General features: G+C 41.1%; 2 protein-coding genes across 5 annotated transcripts in view; one reads left to right on the forward strand and one right to left on the reverse strand.

Annotated features, from left to right (window-relative positions):
* Window positions 1-19079, reverse strand: part of LOC308682981 (ADP-ribosyl cyclase/cyclic ADP-ribose hydrolase 1) — a gene marked incomplete at its 3' end in the record, with an annotated part of 401807 nt that overhangs the window by 137385 nt on the left and 245343 nt on the right. The window lies entirely within an intron of this gene.
* LOC308682982 (uncharacterized protein) lies at window positions 9660-12995 on the forward strand. Of its 4 annotated transcripts, none has more exons than XM_081353036.1 (11): window positions 9660-9707; window positions 10501-10699; window positions 10864-10913; window positions 11358-11406; window positions 11511-11586; window positions 11687-11768; window positions 11861-11894; window positions 11978-12064; window positions 12243-12371; window positions 12533-12590; window positions 12683-12995. In XM_081353036.1, the coding sequence occupies exons 5-9, from the start codon at window positions 11564-11566 to the stop codon at window positions 12329-12331; spliced, it is 315 nt and encodes a 104-aa protein (XP_081209162.1). In that variant the 5' UTR covers window positions 9660-9707; window positions 10501-10699; window positions 10864-10913; window positions 11358-11406; window positions 11511-11563; the 3' UTR covers window positions 12332-12371; window positions 12533-12590; window positions 12683-12995. The 4 variants fall into 4 exon arrangements, 3 of the variants coding, with proteins under 3 accessions (XP_081209162.1, XP_081209164.1, XP_081209163.1); XM_081353038.1 differs by having other exon boundaries at window positions 11511-11567; XR_014029214.1 differs by having other exon boundaries at window positions 11511-11768; window positions 12207-12371.

Below are 19079 nucleotides of genomic sequence, written 5' to 3' on the forward strand. Positions count from 1 at the left end.
CACCGCTGGGGGCTTTTTAATCACTAACTTAAAAACGAAAGTAAAATATGTTCGTCCGCACGGACATTGATAATGGTGCGGAGCAGAGCGAGCGTTTTCAATAAATTCCTATGAAAGGAGGAATGACCTAAAAAACGTTGACTCTGTTCTGCTCGTTCCTCGCTGAGGACGCGCACCATTATGAATGCCTGTGCAGCCGTGAGCATTTTAGTTTCATTTTCGGGGAGGATTGCTTGAATGTATTTTAAAAAAGCACAATGTTGTGTTTTATTGCTACTGTACAAAAATATAAGTTAACACTTTGCAGTTTGAATGATGTTCTGAACAAAATGACAGAGTATGTTTTTATGTGTCCACTGTTTAATCGCGCCCTCGTTTTAGAGATTCCCAAGTTATTTTTTCATTTAAGTTTTTTCATTGTTCTAATCAGGTCAGGCAAGTAAAACTATCTGTGTCTTATCCATTACATTTTTATATAATATATATACACTACTGTTCAAAAAATTTGGGGTCAGTAAGATTTTTAAGCGAGGTTTCTTCTGCTCACCAAGGCTGCATTTATTTGATTAAAAATACAAACAAAAACAGTAATATTGTAAAATAGCATTCCAATTTAAAACAGCTGCTTTCTATTTTAATATATTTTAAACTGTTATTTATTCCTGTGATCAAAGCTGAGTTTTCAGCATCATTACTCCAGTCGTCACTGTCACATGATCCTTCAGAAATTATTCTAATATATATACACTACTGTTCAAAAATTTGGGGTCAGTAAGATTTTTAAGCGAGGTTTCTTCTGCTCACCAAGGCTGCATTTATTTGATTAAAAATACAAACAAAAACAGTAATATTGTAAAATAGCATTCCAATTTAAAACAGCTGCTTTCTATTTTAATATATTTTAAACTGTTATTTATTCCTGTGATCAAAGCTGAGTTTTCAGCATCATTACTCCAGTCGTCACTGTCACATGATCCTTCAGAAATTATTCTAATATGATGATTGATGCTCAAGAAACATTCATTATTATTTTAAATGTCGAAAACAGTTGTGTACAGTCTTTGATGAATAGAAAGTTCAAAAGAACAGCATTTATCTGAAATCTAAAGCTTTTGTAACATTAAACACTACCGTTCAGAAGTTTGGGGTCAGTAATAATTTTAATTTTATTTTTGGGGGAAAGAAATAAAATAAATCAATACTTTTATTAATCGAGAATGAGTTAAACTGATCAAAAGTTACAGTACTGTCACGAATCCGGTCTGTGGCCTTCTGCCCGATAGCCACCAGAGGTCGCTTCTCCATCATATTGACTCACACAGCACACTGGACTGCATTTCCCATCATTCATTGCACGGACGACACACCCAGCTGATTACACTAATCACTCTCCCAGCTGAGAACTATCTCACAATCACTATCACCAATTACACTCTTTATATATAAGCCTTGGACTTTCTCTCTGTGATCGCCGAGTATTGTTTAGCGCTTATCCTAGCGATAGCTACTCTACGGAGCCGAGTTCTTTATGCCTTGCCTGTTTTCTTGTGTTTTGACATCTGCCCGTGTTTCCAGGATTAACCCTCTGCCTTGCCCTTTGGACTCTGTTTGCCCCTCGTTTGGATCTTTGCTTGTGTACCTGGATTATCTCTCTGCCTGGCCCTGTTGGATATTGTTTGCTAATCGTAGACCCACGCTTGCCCTAGGATTTCTCTTGTGTCTTGCCCTAACTAAACCTGCTTGCCGTTGTCTGACCCTGCCTGTTTACTATGTTTATGAATAAAAGCTTGCACATGGATCCGCACGCCTCATGTCTTGTTCGCCCCGTAACAGAATACTCGGCCACACAAGGATCCAGCAACTTTTCAGATGGACATTTGTCAGGTATGGACACTACAAGACTATTGTTTACCCTCAAACAAGGCTCACGATCACTAGAGAACCATATTAGAGAGTTTTTAGTCTTCTCTCATTATTCTGATTTACCGGACATTATCTTGATTGAGATTTTTTGTGATTGCATTAATCAACCATTGCAATCTCAGCTTAGACGTGAGGGTCCACGTTCATCACTGAGTGGCTTTTTTGATTTTGCTTTGACTGTTGGCTCACTATTCACTGTGGGTATCACAGATGAGGATCACGTCATGCCACCCATCAGGCCCATCGCCGGATCAGTATCTGGACGTCATAGATTAATGTCCAGCGTGATGGACCTACCGCTCATGTCAGCACGGAGGGCCAAGAAGATTAGCCGAACGGGGTCTTGTCCTGCCAAAACCACCGTTCCACAGTCTCTTTCCGTCGAAGTTCCAGCCGAGCCAGAGCTTCACGCCAGTCCAGCCGAGCTAGAGCTTCACGCCAGTCCAGCCGAGCTAGAGCTTCACGCCAGTCCAGCCGAGCTAGAGCTTCACGCCAGTCCAGCCGAGCTAGAGCTTCACGCCAGTCCAGCCGAGCCAGAGCTTCACGCCAGTCCAGCCGAGCCAGAGCTTCACGCCAGTCCAGCCGAGCTAGAGCTTCACGCCAGTCCAGCCGAGCCTGCACTTCACGCCAGTCCAGCCGAGCCTGCACTTCACGCCAGTCCAGCCGAGCCTGCACTTCACGCCAGTCCAGCCGAGCCTGCACTTCACGCCAGATCTGCCGAAGCCAAGGCAGTATGCGTCATGCCCGCCGCCCCTGAGACTGTGAGCGTTATGCCCGCTGCGCCTGTGACAGATAGCGTCATGCCCGCAGAGCTTTTGTTTCCTTTTATTCCATCGACCTTGAAGCTCTCTTCGCCGCGGGTTCCGCCCAGCTCAGAGCCCTCTTCGCCGCTGGTTCCGCCCAGCTCAGAGCCCTCTTCGCCGCTGGTTCCGCCCAGCTCAAAGCCCTCATCGCTGGATCTGCCCAGCACAAAGCCCTCATCGCTGGATCTGCCCAGCACAAAGCCCTCATCGCTGGATCTGCCCAGCACAAAGCCCTCATCGCTGGATCTGCCCAGCACAAAGCCCTCATCGCTGGATCTGCCCAGCACAAAGCCCTCATAGCTGGATCTGCCCAGCACAAAGCCCTCATCGCTGGATCTGCCCAGCACAAAGCCCTCATCGCTGGATCTGCCCAGCACAAAGCCCTCATCGCTGGATCTGCCCAGCACAAAGCCCTCATCGCTGGATCTGCCCAGCCCAGAGAATGCATCGCCGCTGCCCAGCCCAGAGAATGCATCGCCGCTGCCCAGCCCAGAGAATTTATCGCCGCTGCCTAGCCCAGAGCTCCATACGCCATTAATTCCGTCCAGACCTGAACCTGCACCTCATCATCGAAGATGGCGGAGGAGGAGGAAGACCTCCGGCCTCCCCAATGACCCGGAGGCCGTTCCCGAGCAGCCCGCCATCGTCCCGGAGGCCGTCCCCAAGCAGCCCGCCGTTGTCCCGGAGGCCGCCGCCGAGCCTGTTCACGTCACGCCTGCCGAGCCTGTGTCTTCGGACAAGATGGCCGCCGCCGAGCCTGTTCACGTCACGCCTGCCGAGCCTGTGTCTTCGGACAAGATGGCCGCCGCCGAGCCTGTTCACGTCACGCCTGCCGAGCCTGTGTCTTCGGACAAGAAGGCCGCCGCTGAGCCTGTTCACGTCACACCTGCCGAGCCTGTGTCCCCTGACAAGATGGCCGCCGTCGAGCCTGTGTCTGTTCCTGAGCCTGAGCCGGTGGCGTCTGTTCCTGAGCCCTCAGTGACCGCGACACTGGCCATTATGGCCACAGCCATGTGGTGTGTGTGGGCTACGCACACACTTGGGCCGGTGGTGCCAGTTCCAGTGCCTGTTCCGGTGGTGCCAGTTCCAGTGCCTGTTCCGGTGGTGCCAGTTCCAGTGCCTGTTCCGGTGGTGCCAGTTCCAGTGCCTGTTCCGGTGGTGCCAGTTCCAGTGCCTGTTCCGGTGGTGCCAGTTCCAGTGCCTGTTCCGGTGGTGCCAGTTCCAGTGCCTGTTCCGGTGGTGCCAGTTCCAGTGCCTGTTCCGATGGTGCCAGTTCCAGTGCCTGTTCCGGTGGTGTCTGTTCCAGTTCCTGAGCCGGTGTCTGTTCCAGTTCCTGAGCCGGTGTCTGTTCCAGTTCCTGAGCCGGTGTCTGTTCCAGTTCCTGAGCCGGTGTCTGTTCCAGTTCCTGAGCCGGTGTCTGTTCCAGTTCCTGAGCCGGTGTCTGTTCCAGTTCCTGAGCCGGTGTCTTATCCAGTTCCAGTTCCTGAGCCGGTGTCTGTTCCTGTGCCGTGGCCGCCCGAGGGGTCGTCTCCGCAATGGCCGCCCGAAGGGTCATCTCCTTCCTGGTCGCCTGCACAGCCTGACCTGCCCTGGTCGCCTGCACAGCCTGACCCGCCCTGGTCGCCTGCACAACCTGACCCGCCCTGGTCGCCTGCACAGCCTGCTCCGTCCGGGTCTGCCGTCCTGTTGCAATCTCTGGGCCTTCTTCCGCTCAACGGGCCTGGCCCTCCAGCCCGCCCCCGGGTCCGCCTCCGCTCCACCACCCTCCTGGATTGTATTGGAGCGTCTGGAAGCCGCTCCTTGTGGGGGGGCTCTGTCACGAATCCAGTCTGTGGCCTTCTGCCCGATAGCCACCAGAGGTCGCTTCTCCATCATATTGACTCACACAGCACACTGGACTGCATTTCCCATCATTCATTGCACGGACGACACACCCAGCTGATTACACTAATCACTCTCCCAGCTGAGAACTATCTCACAATCACTATCACCAATTACACTCTTTATAAGCCTTGGACTTTCTCTCTGTGATCGCCGAGTATTGTTTAGCGCTTATCCTAGCGATAGCTACTCTACGGAGCCGAGTTCTTTATGCCTTGCCTGTTTTCTTGTGTTTTGACATCTGCCCGTGTTTCCAGGATTAACCCTCTGCCTTGCCCTTTGGACTCTGTTTGCCCCTCGTTTGGATCTTTGCTTGTGTACCTGGATTATCTCTCTGCCTGGCCCTGTTGGATATTGTTTGCTAATCGTAGACCCACGCTTGCCCTAGGATTTCTCTTGTGTCTTGCCCTAACTAAACCTGCTTGCCGTTGTCTGACCCTGCCTGTTTACTATGTTTATGAATAAAAGCTTGCACATGGATCCGCACGCCTCATGTCTTGTTCGCCCCGTAACAAGTACAGACATTTAAAATGTTAAAAAATATATATTTGAAATAAATGCTGTTCTTTTGAACTTTACATTCATCAACCCATTTTGAAAAAAAATCTGTACACAACTGATTTCAACATTGAAAATAATAATTAATATTTATTGACCATCAATCATCATATTAGAATGATTTCTGAAGGATCATGTGACACTGAAGATGGGAGTAATGATGCTGAAATCTCAGCTTTGATCACATAAATTAATTACAGTGTAAAATATTTTAAAATAGAAAACAGCTGTTTTAAATTGGAATAATATTTCACAATATTACTGTTTTTGTTTGTATTTTTAATCAAATAAATGCAGCCTTGGTGAGCAGAAGAGACTTCTCCTAAAAACATTAAAAATCTTCCTGACCCCAAACTTTTGAATGGTATATATATATATATATATATATATATATATATATATATATATATATATATATATATATACACACACACACACATATAAATACATATATATATATATATATATATATATGTTTGTATAATATATATATATATATATATATATATATATATATATATAGCTGCGAGCAGCGATGGAGGGCCAAAGCCGGCGGTACCGCCACCCCGGTGATTTTAGGTAACTAAAGGCACCGGGGTTGCGGTGCCACCGGCTTGGGCCCGTAATCGCTGCTCGCAGCTATATTTAGGGCCCAAGCCCTGAAAGGGCGAAGGCCCTATTGTTTCCGGTAGGATTATTTATTAGGGCCCAAGCCCTGAAAGGGCGAAGGCCCTATTGTTTCCGGTAGGATTATTTATTATTATTATTATTATTATTATTATTATTATTATTATTTTTCTGTCAACCTTTCGGGCACTTTTGGGGCCTTTAACATGCTCGAAAACTCTTGAAATTTTGCACACAGGTCACAACCTGCGGCCATCAGGGCCGGGCTGAAGCTGGTACCCGGGCGTGGCAAGGGGGCTCAACAGCGCCCCCTTGAACGGGGTCCGAAAACTTGGTCCATTAATCAGACACGCTTGCATGTAATAATATGAAACTCAATACACATATAGATCTCATCGGGCCAAACAACTTTCGTACTTTTACTTTTTACGCCAGCCCAACAGGAAGTCGGCTATTATGGGTTGTTTGGAAACGCATGCTGTGGAATTTAATGTACACCTCCTAGGGAATTCATCCATTCGCTTCCAAACTCAGTCAGCATGAAGTCAAGACATTGAGGATGCTAAATTGCGGACGGATTTTTGATATCTCGAACGGTTTGGCCGTGGCGAGGACACGAATTTATGGCGAATAATGGAAACAGGAAGTGTGTTATAACTTCTGCATACATTAACTGATCTTGATTAAACTTCAGCAGTGTGTTCGTTGTAAGAGGCCGATCACATGGATGTGACTATTGTGAGTCAAAGTTATAGCGCCACCAACTGGCAGCAGGAAGTGTGTCCCTTTCAAAATGCTTTGAAATCAACCTCTTATTTTTACCCGATTTGCTTCAAACTTTATTTGTATAATGTAAACACACGGCAGATGTAGACCTGTGAAAGGATTTTTGATATCTTTAATACTGTTGCCATGGCAACGCTTCAAACTTTAATATTCTTTTTTGATGCTTTTGAGACTCTTAACATACTTGAAATTGGATGAAACTCGACAGACACATCACATTTATTAGCCCGTAGACTTGTGCAAAGTTTCAGAAACGGGCGTGGTGAGGGGCTCAGTAGCGCCACCCTTAGTCATAAGTGGGGGGGTTAGTTTTATCAACAGCAACAAAACTTGGTATGTGTATTGTTCTCATCAAGACGGACAACTTTCTAATTTACATTAATGATCTCTGACCAACAGGAAGAGAGATATTTTGGTTTGAATGTGGATTTTCTGAAGAATTTTCTCTCCCTCTCTCTGTGTCTCTGTGTGTGTGAGGGGAGGGGGGGATTTGACTATTGCTTTTATATTGTTAATCAAGGTTTCAGGGGCTTTTGGGGTCCTTAACATGCTCAAAAACTCTTGAAACTTTGCACACAAGTCAGAACCCCCTGCCATCAGGGCCGTGCTGAAGCTGGTACCCGGGCGTGGCAGAGGGGCTCAACAGCGCCCCCTTGAACGGTGTCCCAAAACTTGGTCCATAGATCAAACACGCTTGCATGAATTAATATGAAACTCGGTACACATATAGATCTCATCGGGCCGAACAACTTTCCCCCGGTCAAGTTTTACGCCAGCCCAACAGGAAGTCGGCTATTATGGGTTGTTTGGAAAACGCTTGCTGTGGAATGCGAAGTACTCCTCCTAGAGAATTCATCCAATCCCCACCAAACTCGGTGTGCATGAAGTCAAGACATTTAGGATTCTAAATTGCGGACGGATTTTTGATATCTCGAACGGTTTGGCCGTGGCGAGGAAACGAATTTATGGCAAGAAAAGAGAAACACGAAGTGGTATAACTTCTGCATACATTAACTGATCTTGATGAAACTTCAGCAGTGTGTTCGTGGTAAGAGGCCGATCAGATGGATGTAACTATTGTGAGTCAAAGTTTTTGCGCCACTCACTGGCAGCAGGTAGTGTGTCACTTTCAACATGCTTTTGACAAAAGTGGGGGGGTTAGTTTTAACTACAGTAAAAAAAAAATGTTTCTATATTGTTCTCATCAAGCCGGACAACTTTCTAATTTACATTCATCAGCTCCGGCCATCAGGAAGTCAGATATTTTGGTCTGAATGTGGATTTTTTTGCAAAATCAGCCTCTGAATTTTTAGCCACTCCTCTTAAACTATTTATTTTATTCCCACCAAACTTTTTCAACATGATGAAAATACATTAAATATGCTAAATTGTGAATGGATAATAAATATCTCAAACGGTTTTGCTATGGCAAGGGATTAAAGTAATGTCCAAAAAGGAAACACTAAAAATCTTCTAAAAATTTTATTATATACCACTTATTTCTATATAAAAGTATACAAATATCACAACTAAACCCATTTTATTCTGTTTTTGCAATTCAAGAAGAATGAAAAAGTTAAAAACAGGCTATTTAGTGCTATTTGGTTACACAAAAAAGCAAACATAGGGCTATACTGCCCTCTTGTGTCCAAAAGGACATCAAAATAGTATATAAAACTTTTTACCAGGTAGGCCAATATTGTATTTAAATATACATTTATTAGGTATGTGTCTGAGGATATTTTCCCACCGGTTAATCGACGTGTAACACCGCTGGGGGCTTTTGAATTGCCAACTTAAAAACGAAAGTAAAATATGTTTGTCCGCACTGACATTGATAGTGGTTGAGCGAGCGTTTCAAATGAATTCCTATGGAAGTAGGAATTAACTGAAAAACGTTCACTCTGTTCTGCTCGTTCCTCACCGTGGATGCGCACCGTTTTAAATCGCTAATATGAGCATTTTAGTTTAATTTTAAAATTAGCACCTTTTGGGGGGAGGATTGCTTGAAATTATTTTACAAAAGCACAATGTTGTGTTTTATTGCGACTGTACACAAATATAAGTTAACACTATGTATGTTTTTATGTGTCCACTGTTCAATCGCACCCACGCCACACACACACACACACACACACACACACACACACGGTTTACTATCTTTGTTGGGACTCTCCATCCCAGATAGCAAAAAATATCTGCACGGCTTCTTTTTGCCGCCGGCCCCAAGCTGTCGGCTATAGGTGCGCCCCGCTGGCGGAGATTAAACGTTTGCCGCCGAATACGTCACTCCCATTTCTTGCGAGATGCCGCCGGCGAACAGCCGCCGGGCCGCCGACTTCATTCTCTCTGACGGCTGCCGCCGTCTAAATGAACCGCGGCCGGCTGGCGGCAAGCCGCTTTGATATCGACCAGCCATGAGTGAAACTGATAGCATTTTAACTACTTTTCACATTTAAAGCGATTATAATTATTATGTGAATTATATAAATTTTTGTTGTTGCTCTAAAGCCATTAGGGGTTATAACAGATTTGACTCTGATTCCATTTAAATTAGCCTACTTTGAAACTCTGAAGCGATAGCAGATATGTAAAATATATAGAATTATTTTATTCACTTAAGGTGACAATTCTTTACATTTCTTTGATTTATGCACAATTTGAGATGTACCAATAATAGACCAAAAATGATTAATTTTTCTAAAACTTACTTGGCAATAAATATCTTTCTGATTCTGATTATTTTTTTAAATAAATATTTCATTCATGGTATGAACAATTTAGATTTTTCACCAATGCCTGAAATCAGTGAACAATGAAAGACATCTGCAACTTGGCCAAAATCTTGGGTTTGCTTTATATTTTTTTTTATTAATTTGCAACCATGGTAATGTCTATGAGAAACATGAAAATGTCTGTTTTGACCTGAAGGATAAAGTGAAATATTTAGAAATATTTTGTCTCTCTGTCATGTCTTTCATTGTTTTTACAAGCTAATTTTTTTTTATTTATTTTACCTTTTACATGTAGGGATTACTTTAAAAAACTGAAGCAGATAACTCGTCTCGTCACCTCTATGCTCCTCACACGGTTTCAGTATTTGGAGAGAGGAAATATACGATCTTTTAAGTAAGTACATTTTGCCTTTTTGTGTGATGCAATATTACTATGTTCATTTTTGACATTGTTTTTAGTACTTCTTCTTAAAATCTGTTCTTGCCTAACTAGTCAAGCTAAAGTAACTTAAGTTAGTCTTGTTTGCAAAGTTTCCGCCATGTTTCTGACATAGCTAGGCTAACGTTACTTGGTTTCTTCCTGGCGTTGAGTTTTTTTTCTTCTTCTAAGTATATGTTTAACTGTTACGTATGTTTGTACAAGTGTGAGTACATGTGGTTTAAGATAGTATTGGTCAGTCGAATTAACTAACGTTACAGTTCCTGAACTACGGACAATTATTCTGCCGCCTAACGTTACGTGGGAATGGAAACGTTAGCAAAATCTTCACGACAAGAAAGACTGATTTTTATAGTAGTATAACTTGTGTTGTTTTCTAACTAAACATAATTATGTTGCTAGTCTAGATTACAGTGTTCGCTACCACATGCTGTTCACCTTTTTTACACAGTTTAAGCATGTTCTAACGTTGCTACATGTTGAAATGTATCTAGCTACAGTAGGTAACGTTAGCCAAACTTTACATCTAGAAAGACTTAGCGGTAGTTTAACTTTTGGTGTTTTCTTACAAAAATAACGATATATATAGGTTGTTTATATGATTTTGTTTGTCTGAACATGGTTTTCTGTTGATCCACTTGTGAAAATTACTGCTTTTTCGAAGGGGTGAGCATTTTAATGTTGTTGATTTTGCCTGAAAAAAATGAATCAAAAAGTATACTTTATGCTAATGTGTCTTCTATTTTAGATGCTTCACATTGTTCAGTTTATCAACAAGGAGGATCTGCCATTTGCAGTGGTTCCGCAAGAGTGGTTTAGCGAAGGGCATGTGCCATTGGCCCCCATTTAACCTCCGCAAAAAAGACAAGGGAACAATTTAGCCATCCGCTGCACACCTCCACACAGCACCTGGGAGAAACATCATTTTAAGTTCATGAAGGGAGCAGGTATATGGGTCTGACTTGTACATTTGATTTTCCTTTATTTCATCTGTGTAATTTATTTGTCTGTTCATTGTGGATAACGGACTCTTTCATTCATTATTATTATTATTATTATTATTATTATTATTATTATTATTATTATCAAATTTCTGTTTCCTCTTCCTCAGAACCAGGTTTCTCCCCAGTAATCCAGAATCCGCCAAGAGTTTGAGTACAAGTAAGTGATGTTATTTGTGAAGTTTTTTGTCTTGGAAACTATTGCTTCTATTTAAAGTCGGCATGAACCAGAAGTTACAAACGACTTTTCTCCAGTGTTGTGATGTATTTCCAAGTGAAAGGGAATATTGAATAGAGGAGCAGGGTTTTACTCTAGCTCTCCTCACCTCCATCTCTGCTCATAGCAGACTAATGGTTTGAGGGAAGTTGCCACGCCCTCACGCCATTGCACATGACTGGAAGAGAAGTTGTTTCGAGGGGGGAGGGAAGGGTAATGTATTTGATTAAAGATTATAAGGGTACATGAATAAAAAAAAAATGAAGTGCACAGATGAATCATTTACATAAACACTACAATAGTACATATAAAAATACAAATTGTAAAAAAAATTTCATGCTGACTTTAAGATGATGAATCCTTTTATCATAATCTGTTTTTCACTAGGACACTTGATGGGATTCGCTGCAGCAGTTTCTGGATGAAAGGTGTTGAGGTGTGTTGTACATTCCATTAGCTTTGCACAGTTCAATTATTGTTTCGTTACTGAATATGCAATACTCTGCATTGAAATGAAAGATGTTATGTTTGCTCCCCCAGCTCATCAAGTACTAAGCTTTACACCCCCGGCAGCAAATTTACCCTGGCAGCATATGGGTGAAAACTCTGGAGATATGTAATACGTTGCGCTTAACTAAGTGTTACATTTAAGTCCAATTCATTAAATGTATGCACTAACTTCAAACATATTTTTACATGTCAATGATTGTCAATAGGAGGGAGAAAGTCATTGATCTATTGTTGGCCCTTGTACTCCAATGGCATCTCGTGTCAAGCATGAAGTTTTCAGCTGTGAAGGTATATTCTAGCCCTATGTTTTAATGTCCAGTGTTTTAACAGTATTGAAAATAGTGCCTTTAGTTGTTTTTTATTTTATTTTTTAAATGTAGAACCAGGCCCTGAGGGAAAGCAATGCACGAGCAGGTGAGAATTTGCACTGTTTCTTAAATTGTACTTTTTTGTGTGTGATGTAAGTCCAAAATTACCATATGCCTTTCATTTTGTAGCTTCGGATGACAGCGGCTTACTTCAAGAGCAGGTGAAGCAAGTTCAACAAACAATGTTGAAGATGTTTGCTTGCACTGGGCAATCAGGTACAACTTGCAAACAGCACTTGTGGTTGTTGGTTTAATTCCCACTGGGGCTACCTGTACATGTAGTAGATCTAGATATAAATGTCATAGTTTAGTAATTGAGGGACCAGGACTGACTATTTTATTCTGGGAAACCCTGTAGGTGCAGATCAGACCCTTATGCTGTGACGTCTTGCAGAATTTGGTGATGTTGTGTCTGTTGGAGTTATCCCTGTCAGGGGATCTGTTACTCCCCCTACACACCCAGGAAGATTTGCCGTGTCTTGACAACAGTTTGAAGCAGGATAAAAAGCTCCAGGAACAATTTGTAAGTTTGCTGATTATAACGCCATAGAGTAATCTAAAAAGTAAAATTTAAGATTGTATACTGCATATATTACAGTCTGAATCCTTAGCCTTTCACATTTTTTATTTATTTATGAGAAGCTTCAGAGAAATGTAATTTGTAACACTTTTTTGGATTTTCAGCTTGGTGTCGGGGATAAAGCATGTTTTAGAGACATGTTCCTGAAGATCATTGTTCAAAGTAAGTTGGATATATTTTTTATTATATTTAAGTAGATGTGTATGGCCTCAAGCAATTCAAATGAAATGATAGATCTGTATTTTCTAAATTAGCCATCAGGAAGAACCCGGCAACCCAGGATGCCACTGATGAAGCGGTCTAGGTTAACGTTTCGCGTTACCTGAAAGGAGCATCTGACCGTGAAGGCAGAAAAAGGCACCAGGCTGACTACTGACACCCCAGAATCACTGACAACTGGAATCCTTTCTTAATCTTGCAGTCAGTAACATCAAGACCCCTAAAGAAGTCAGAAGTGTCACGCTATACTCACTAACTGTGCAAAATACTTTTATTTTCTTTTTTCAAATATTAGTCCTTGTGCCACAGGTCAGCATTGCAGTTATACCGGTAATGGTCTATTCTACTCCAGAGCTTTACTATAAATTACTGCCACTTATCCTATTGTTAGAAATGGCTTGTAAATGTGATGTCATACTTTTATTTATTTTATTTGGTATGCTGCACATTATTTTCAAGTATTCTCTTTACTTGTCATAATGTTTACTGGTAATTTTTTTTCACCCTAGAGCTGTCCTCTTTATATGAACAATTATTGTAAGAGTTGTAATTTGCTTGTAAGGCTGTTTTTTGTTGTTCTTTTTTACCAAAATTTAATTAGAAACCTGCATGGTAGTATATTTATTTATTTATTTTTCTGTTATGTTTCAGTGATCTGACACATCTTGTTTAAATGACAGTTACTGTACTTTGAAATGTGGAATAAAAATGCCAAGTGGATATTTGTCTGGTTTGAGCAATCATTATTCTTGATAAACTGCATGCTATAAATATTCAATATATATATATATATATATAGCCAGAATAAGCGGCGGCAGATCGCTGGAAAATAGCGCTTGCCTCCGGCGGGCCGCGGAAGGGTCGCCTTCAATATAAAGGCGGCGGAATAGTGGTTGGCCCGCGGAACGAAGGCGGTAGGAAGGCGGCTGCCGCTTTTAAAAAGCGGCTGCCGCCGGCGGTGCGCCGTCCAACGTGTTTGCGATGTCGCCATTCTGCCGCTTCTACTGCCGCCGGAGCACCGACGGTGGTCCGCCGACTCATTGCTATCTGGGATAGATTAATGGTTTTATACTGTACAACCTGTATATTCTATCTCCTCACACTAACCCTAGCCCTAAACCTACCTATCACAGAAAACTTTCTGCATTTTTACATTTCCAAAAAAACTCATTCTGTATGATTTATAAGCTTGTTTACCCATGGGGACCTCTATTTAGGTCCCCACTGTGACACGAGTCCCCATGAGTCTGTGTGCATTCAGGTTGAAGTCCCCACCGGGATAGAAAAACATGAACACACACACACACACACACACACACACACACACACACACACACACACACACACACACACACACACACACACACACATTCCAGCATTGTAATCTTGACATCGCAGCCTGTTCATTATAGCCTTCATAAAATATAATAATAAAATAGTCAACCTAACATATAAAAATTACACTGCTCTAAATAGTCAGTAGTACAATTCATACATTCACAGTAAGCACCGCTCCACTGTGATGTTTCCAAGCACATTTTTGCGCAGAGAGAATGATTTTTTCCGTCGATATTGGAACATGAGTGAAGAACAAAGCCTATAATAAAGAATAGTTTAGCATCCAAATACATCGCAAATGTAGAAGCGGCAGAATGGCAACATCGCAAACACGTTGGACGGCGCACCGCCGGCGGCAGCCGCTTTTTAAAAGCGGCAGCCGCCTTCCTACCGCCTTCGTTCCGCGGGTCTCAACAGGAAGTCGGTTATTATACGTTGTTTGGAAAATGCATGCTGTGGAATTTGATGTACTCCTCCTAGGAAATTCATCCATTCGCCTCCAAACTCGGTGTGCATGAAGTCAAGACATTGAGGATAATAAATTGCGGACGGATTTTTGATATCTCGAACGGTTTGGCCGTGGTGAGGAAACGAATTTATGGCGAGAAAATAGAAACAGGAAGTGTGTTATAACTTCAGCATACATTAACTGATCTTGATGAAACTTCAGCAGTGTGTTCTTGGTAAAAGGCCGATCACATTGATGTGACTATTGTGAGTCAAAGTTATAGCGCCACCAACTGGCAGCAGGAAGTGTGTCACTTTCAAAATGCTTTGAAGTCACCCTCTTATTTTTACCCGATTTGCTTCAAACTTTATGTGTATAATGAAAATACACGGCAGATGTAGACCTGTGAAAGGATTATTGATATCTTAGACACTGTTGCCGTGGCAACACATCAAACTTTAATATTCTTTTCGGATGCATTTGAGACTCTTAGCATGCTTGAAATTGGATGAAACTCGACAGACACATAACACTTATTAGCCAGTAGACATGTGAAAAGTTTCAGAAACGGGCGTGGCAGGGGGGCTCAACAGCACCCCCTTGAACGGGGTCTCAAAACTTGGTCCATATATCAAACACGCTTGCATGAATTAATATGAAACTCGGAACACATATAGATCTCATCGGGCCGAACAACTTTCCCTCCGTCCACTTTCACGCCAGCCCAACAGGAAGTCGGCTATTATGGGTTGTTTGGAAAACGCTTGCTGTGGAATGTGAAATACTCCTAGAAAATTCACCGTGTCCCCTCCAAACTCGGTGTGCATGTAGTCAAGACTTTGAGGATGCTAAATTGCGGACGGATTTTTGATATCTCGAACGGTTTGGCCGTGGCGAGGAATCGAATTTATGGCGAGAAAAGAGAATCACGAAGTGGAATAACTTCTGCATACATTAACTGATCTTGTTGAAACTTCAGCAGTGTGTTCGTGGTAAGAGGCCGATCAGATGGATGTAACTATTGTGAGTCAAAGTTTATAGCGCCACCAACTGGCAGCAGGAAGTGTGTCACTTTCAACATGCTTTTGACAAAAGTGGGGGGGTTAGTTTTAACTACAGTAAAAAAAACTCAGTTCATATATTGATCTCATCGACCCGGACAACTTTCTAATTTAAAGTCATTAGCTCTGACCATCAGGAAGTCAGATATTTTGGTCTGAATGTGTTTTTTTTGCAAAATCAGCCTCTTAATTTTTAGCCACCTTTATCTAAGTGGTTTATTTTATTCCCACCAAACTTTTTCAACATGATAAAAATACATTAATGATGCTAAATTGTGAACGGATAATAAATATCTCAAACGGTTTTGCTATGGTGAGGGATTAAAGTAATGTCAAACAAGGAAATGCTAAAAGTCTCATTTATTCTAAAAATGTAATTATACACCATTTAATACTATATAAAAGTATACAAATATCAGAACTTAACTCATTTTATTCTTTTTTTTCAATTTAAGAATGAAGTTTAAGTTTAAAAACTGCCAGAATGGTTGTTTAGTCTAAACAATAAATAAATAAAGTCAAACATAGTGCTATACTGCCCTCTTGTGTTCAAAATCAGGTAGCCTGTTCATTATAGCCTTAATAAAATATATTAATAAAATAGTCAACCTAACATATAAAATTTAAAATGCTCTGTTTAAATAGTCAGTACTACAATTCGTACCATTCAATTGGTAAGCACCGCTCCACTGTGATGTTTCCAAGCACATTTTTGCGCGTGTGAATAGGATGATTTTTTCTGTCGATATTGGAAAGTGAGTGAAGTACAAAGCCTATGATAAAGGATAGTTTAGCATCCAAATTCATCGCAAATGTTGAAACATTTGTATTCTAATGAGAGAGTTGTGTGAGCCCAAAACTGCTTAATTTCGTTTTCATTTTTATTTTATTTAGTTTCAGCTTGTTTATAATTCTTTTTTTATTCTTGTTCCGTTCTCAACATCGTTGAATTTAAAGAATTTGTTGTAGAATATTTTGACTCTATCATAAAATCAGATTAATTCACTCGTTTTAGTGATTCCCAAGTTATTTTTTCATTTAAGTTTTTTCATTGTTTTAATCAGGTCAGGCAAGTAAAATTATCTGTGTCTTGTCCCTTACATTTTTATATAATATATATACACTACTGTTCAAAAGTTTGGGGTCAGTAAGATTTTTAATGTTTTTAAGCAAAGTTTCTTCTGCTCACCAAGGCTGCATTTATTTGATTAAAAATACAAAAACAGTAATATTGTAAAATAGTATTCCAATTTAAAACATCTGCTTTCTATTTTAATATATTTTAAACTGTTATTTATTCCTGTGATCAAAGCTGAGTTTTCAGCATCATTACTCCAGTCGTCACTGTCACATGATCCTTCAGAAATTATATAAGAGGAAGAGAGATATTTTGGTTTGAATGTGGATTTTCTGGAGAATTTTCTCTCCCTCTCTCTGTGTCTCTGTGTGTGTGAGGGGAGGGGGGGATTTGACTATTGCTTTTATATTGTTAATCAAGGTTTCAGGGGCTTTTGGGGTCCTTAACGTGCTCAAAAACTCTTGAAACTTTGCACACAAGTCAAAACCCCTTGGCATCAGGGCCGGGCTGAAGCTGGTACCCGGGCGTGGCAGGGGGGCTCAACAGCGCCCCCTTGAACTGGGTCTGAAAACTTGGTCCATAGATCAAACACGCGTGCATGAATTAATATGAAACTCGGTACACATATAGATCTCATCGGGCCGAACAACTTTTCCCCCGTAAAGTTTTACGCCAGCCCAACAGGAAGTCGGCTATTATGGGTTGTTTGGAAAACGCTTGCTGTGGAATGCGAAGTACTCCTCCTAGAGAATTCATCCAATCCCCACCAAACTCGGTGTGCATGAAGTCAAGTCATTGAGGATGCTAAATTGCGGAAGGATTTTTGATATCTCGAACGGTTTGGCCGTGGCGAGGAAACGAATTTATGGCGAGAAAAGATAAACACGAAGCGGTATAACTTCTGCATACATTAACTGATCTTGATGAAACTTCACCAGTGTGAACGGATATTAAATATTTCAAACAGTTTTGATATAGTGAGGGATTAAAGTAATGTACAAAAAGGAAACGCTAAAAGCATCATCTTCTAAAAATGTAATTATACACCATTTATTTCTATATAAAAGTATACAAATATCACAACTAAACCCATTTTATTCTTTTTTTTTCAATTTAAGAATTACTTATACGTTTAAAAATAGCAATTGTACTCTTTAGTCCCATAAAAGTCAAGTCATACATAGGGCTATACTGCCCTCTTGTGTTCAAAATCAGGTAGGCCTATTGTATCTATATAAAAATATACTAGGTATGTGACGGTGAGAATATTTTACCACCGGTTAATCAACGGGTTAATCAACGTTAATCAATGTTGTGGAATATTTTGAGTGTATCATAAAATCAGAATAAAGTAAGACAAGTAATATTTTCTGTCTTCTATATATATATATATGTGTGTGTGTGTATGTATATATATATATATATATATATTAGAGGTGGGCATAGATTAATTTTTTTAATCTAGATTAATCTAGATTAATTTTGAAATTAATCTAGATTAATCTAGATTAAAATGGCTCATTTGAATTCTGCCGAAGGCATTCAGAATATGTGTGCTACCCAAATAATGACTATAAAAGTAAGTCTTTGAGAACGGGTTTCTCAAGCCAGGTGGCGCATTAGACCAGGGGCTCATCTCCTGTTTCCAAAATGCATCCCAAACTGCTTGAGAAAGCTGTTCCACTCATAGACTGTAAAAAGTTACTACTGTACTGTTACCGTCCATAGGCAACATTAGGTAGGCCTATGTTATTATCAACTACTATAGGCTATCAATTAGGGATGGGCGATATGGCCTAAAATCCATATTGTGATATACATTGCAGCCTCTTGCGATAACTATATTATAGTTACACAGACCCTGCTAAACAACTGCTAAATGTTTTTTTTTTGTTGTTTGTTTTTTTTTTTTTTAAGGGTGCATGTAGTTTTGAGAACATATATTGTGCAAAACTGTAAGTATACAACATAATTTTGCAGATAAATAAAATTTAAGTACACTAGCTGCAGAGACTTAAGTAGGTCTAATGTTTATTATGGCTTGGAGCTTATGAAACCCCAAATTTAAAATTAGAATATTCTAACTGATGTCTTTTCAGTTAAAAAGAAACACAACAACGATTCTTTAAATCGGGCGCAGACAGAGATTATGTTCTACACCACTCAGATATATTGGGAATAATACGCGCGAGCTGGTATTCAGTGATATGTTTCGTTTTGAACTTGAGGTGGTAGAACGGATTAGTCGTGTGTTAACTTACCGAACTGTTACACCACACGGTCTACGTCGGACGGCTTAAATCCGAACCAAGTCCAAATAATGAATGTTGCACCGATCTTATACACCAGCTTTCACTTTCAGCCGTGTTTACTTAAGATGACGACGAATATGATGCGTTGCAGCCGGGTGTTCCTCGCGGCCGCGGGTAGATTGCGTCATCATAGCTTGTGTAGCTTGAGCCAGCTCCCAACCCAACTTGGAGAATAGATTAACGGCGATATTTTTT

Source organism: Scardinius erythrophthalmus (assembly GCF_964197995.2).
Source record: "Scardinius erythrophthalmus genome assembly, chromosome: 22".
NCBI classification, from domain to species: domain Eukaryota; kingdom Metazoa; phylum Chordata; class Actinopteri; order Cypriniformes; family Leuciscidae; genus Scardinius; species Scardinius erythrophthalmus.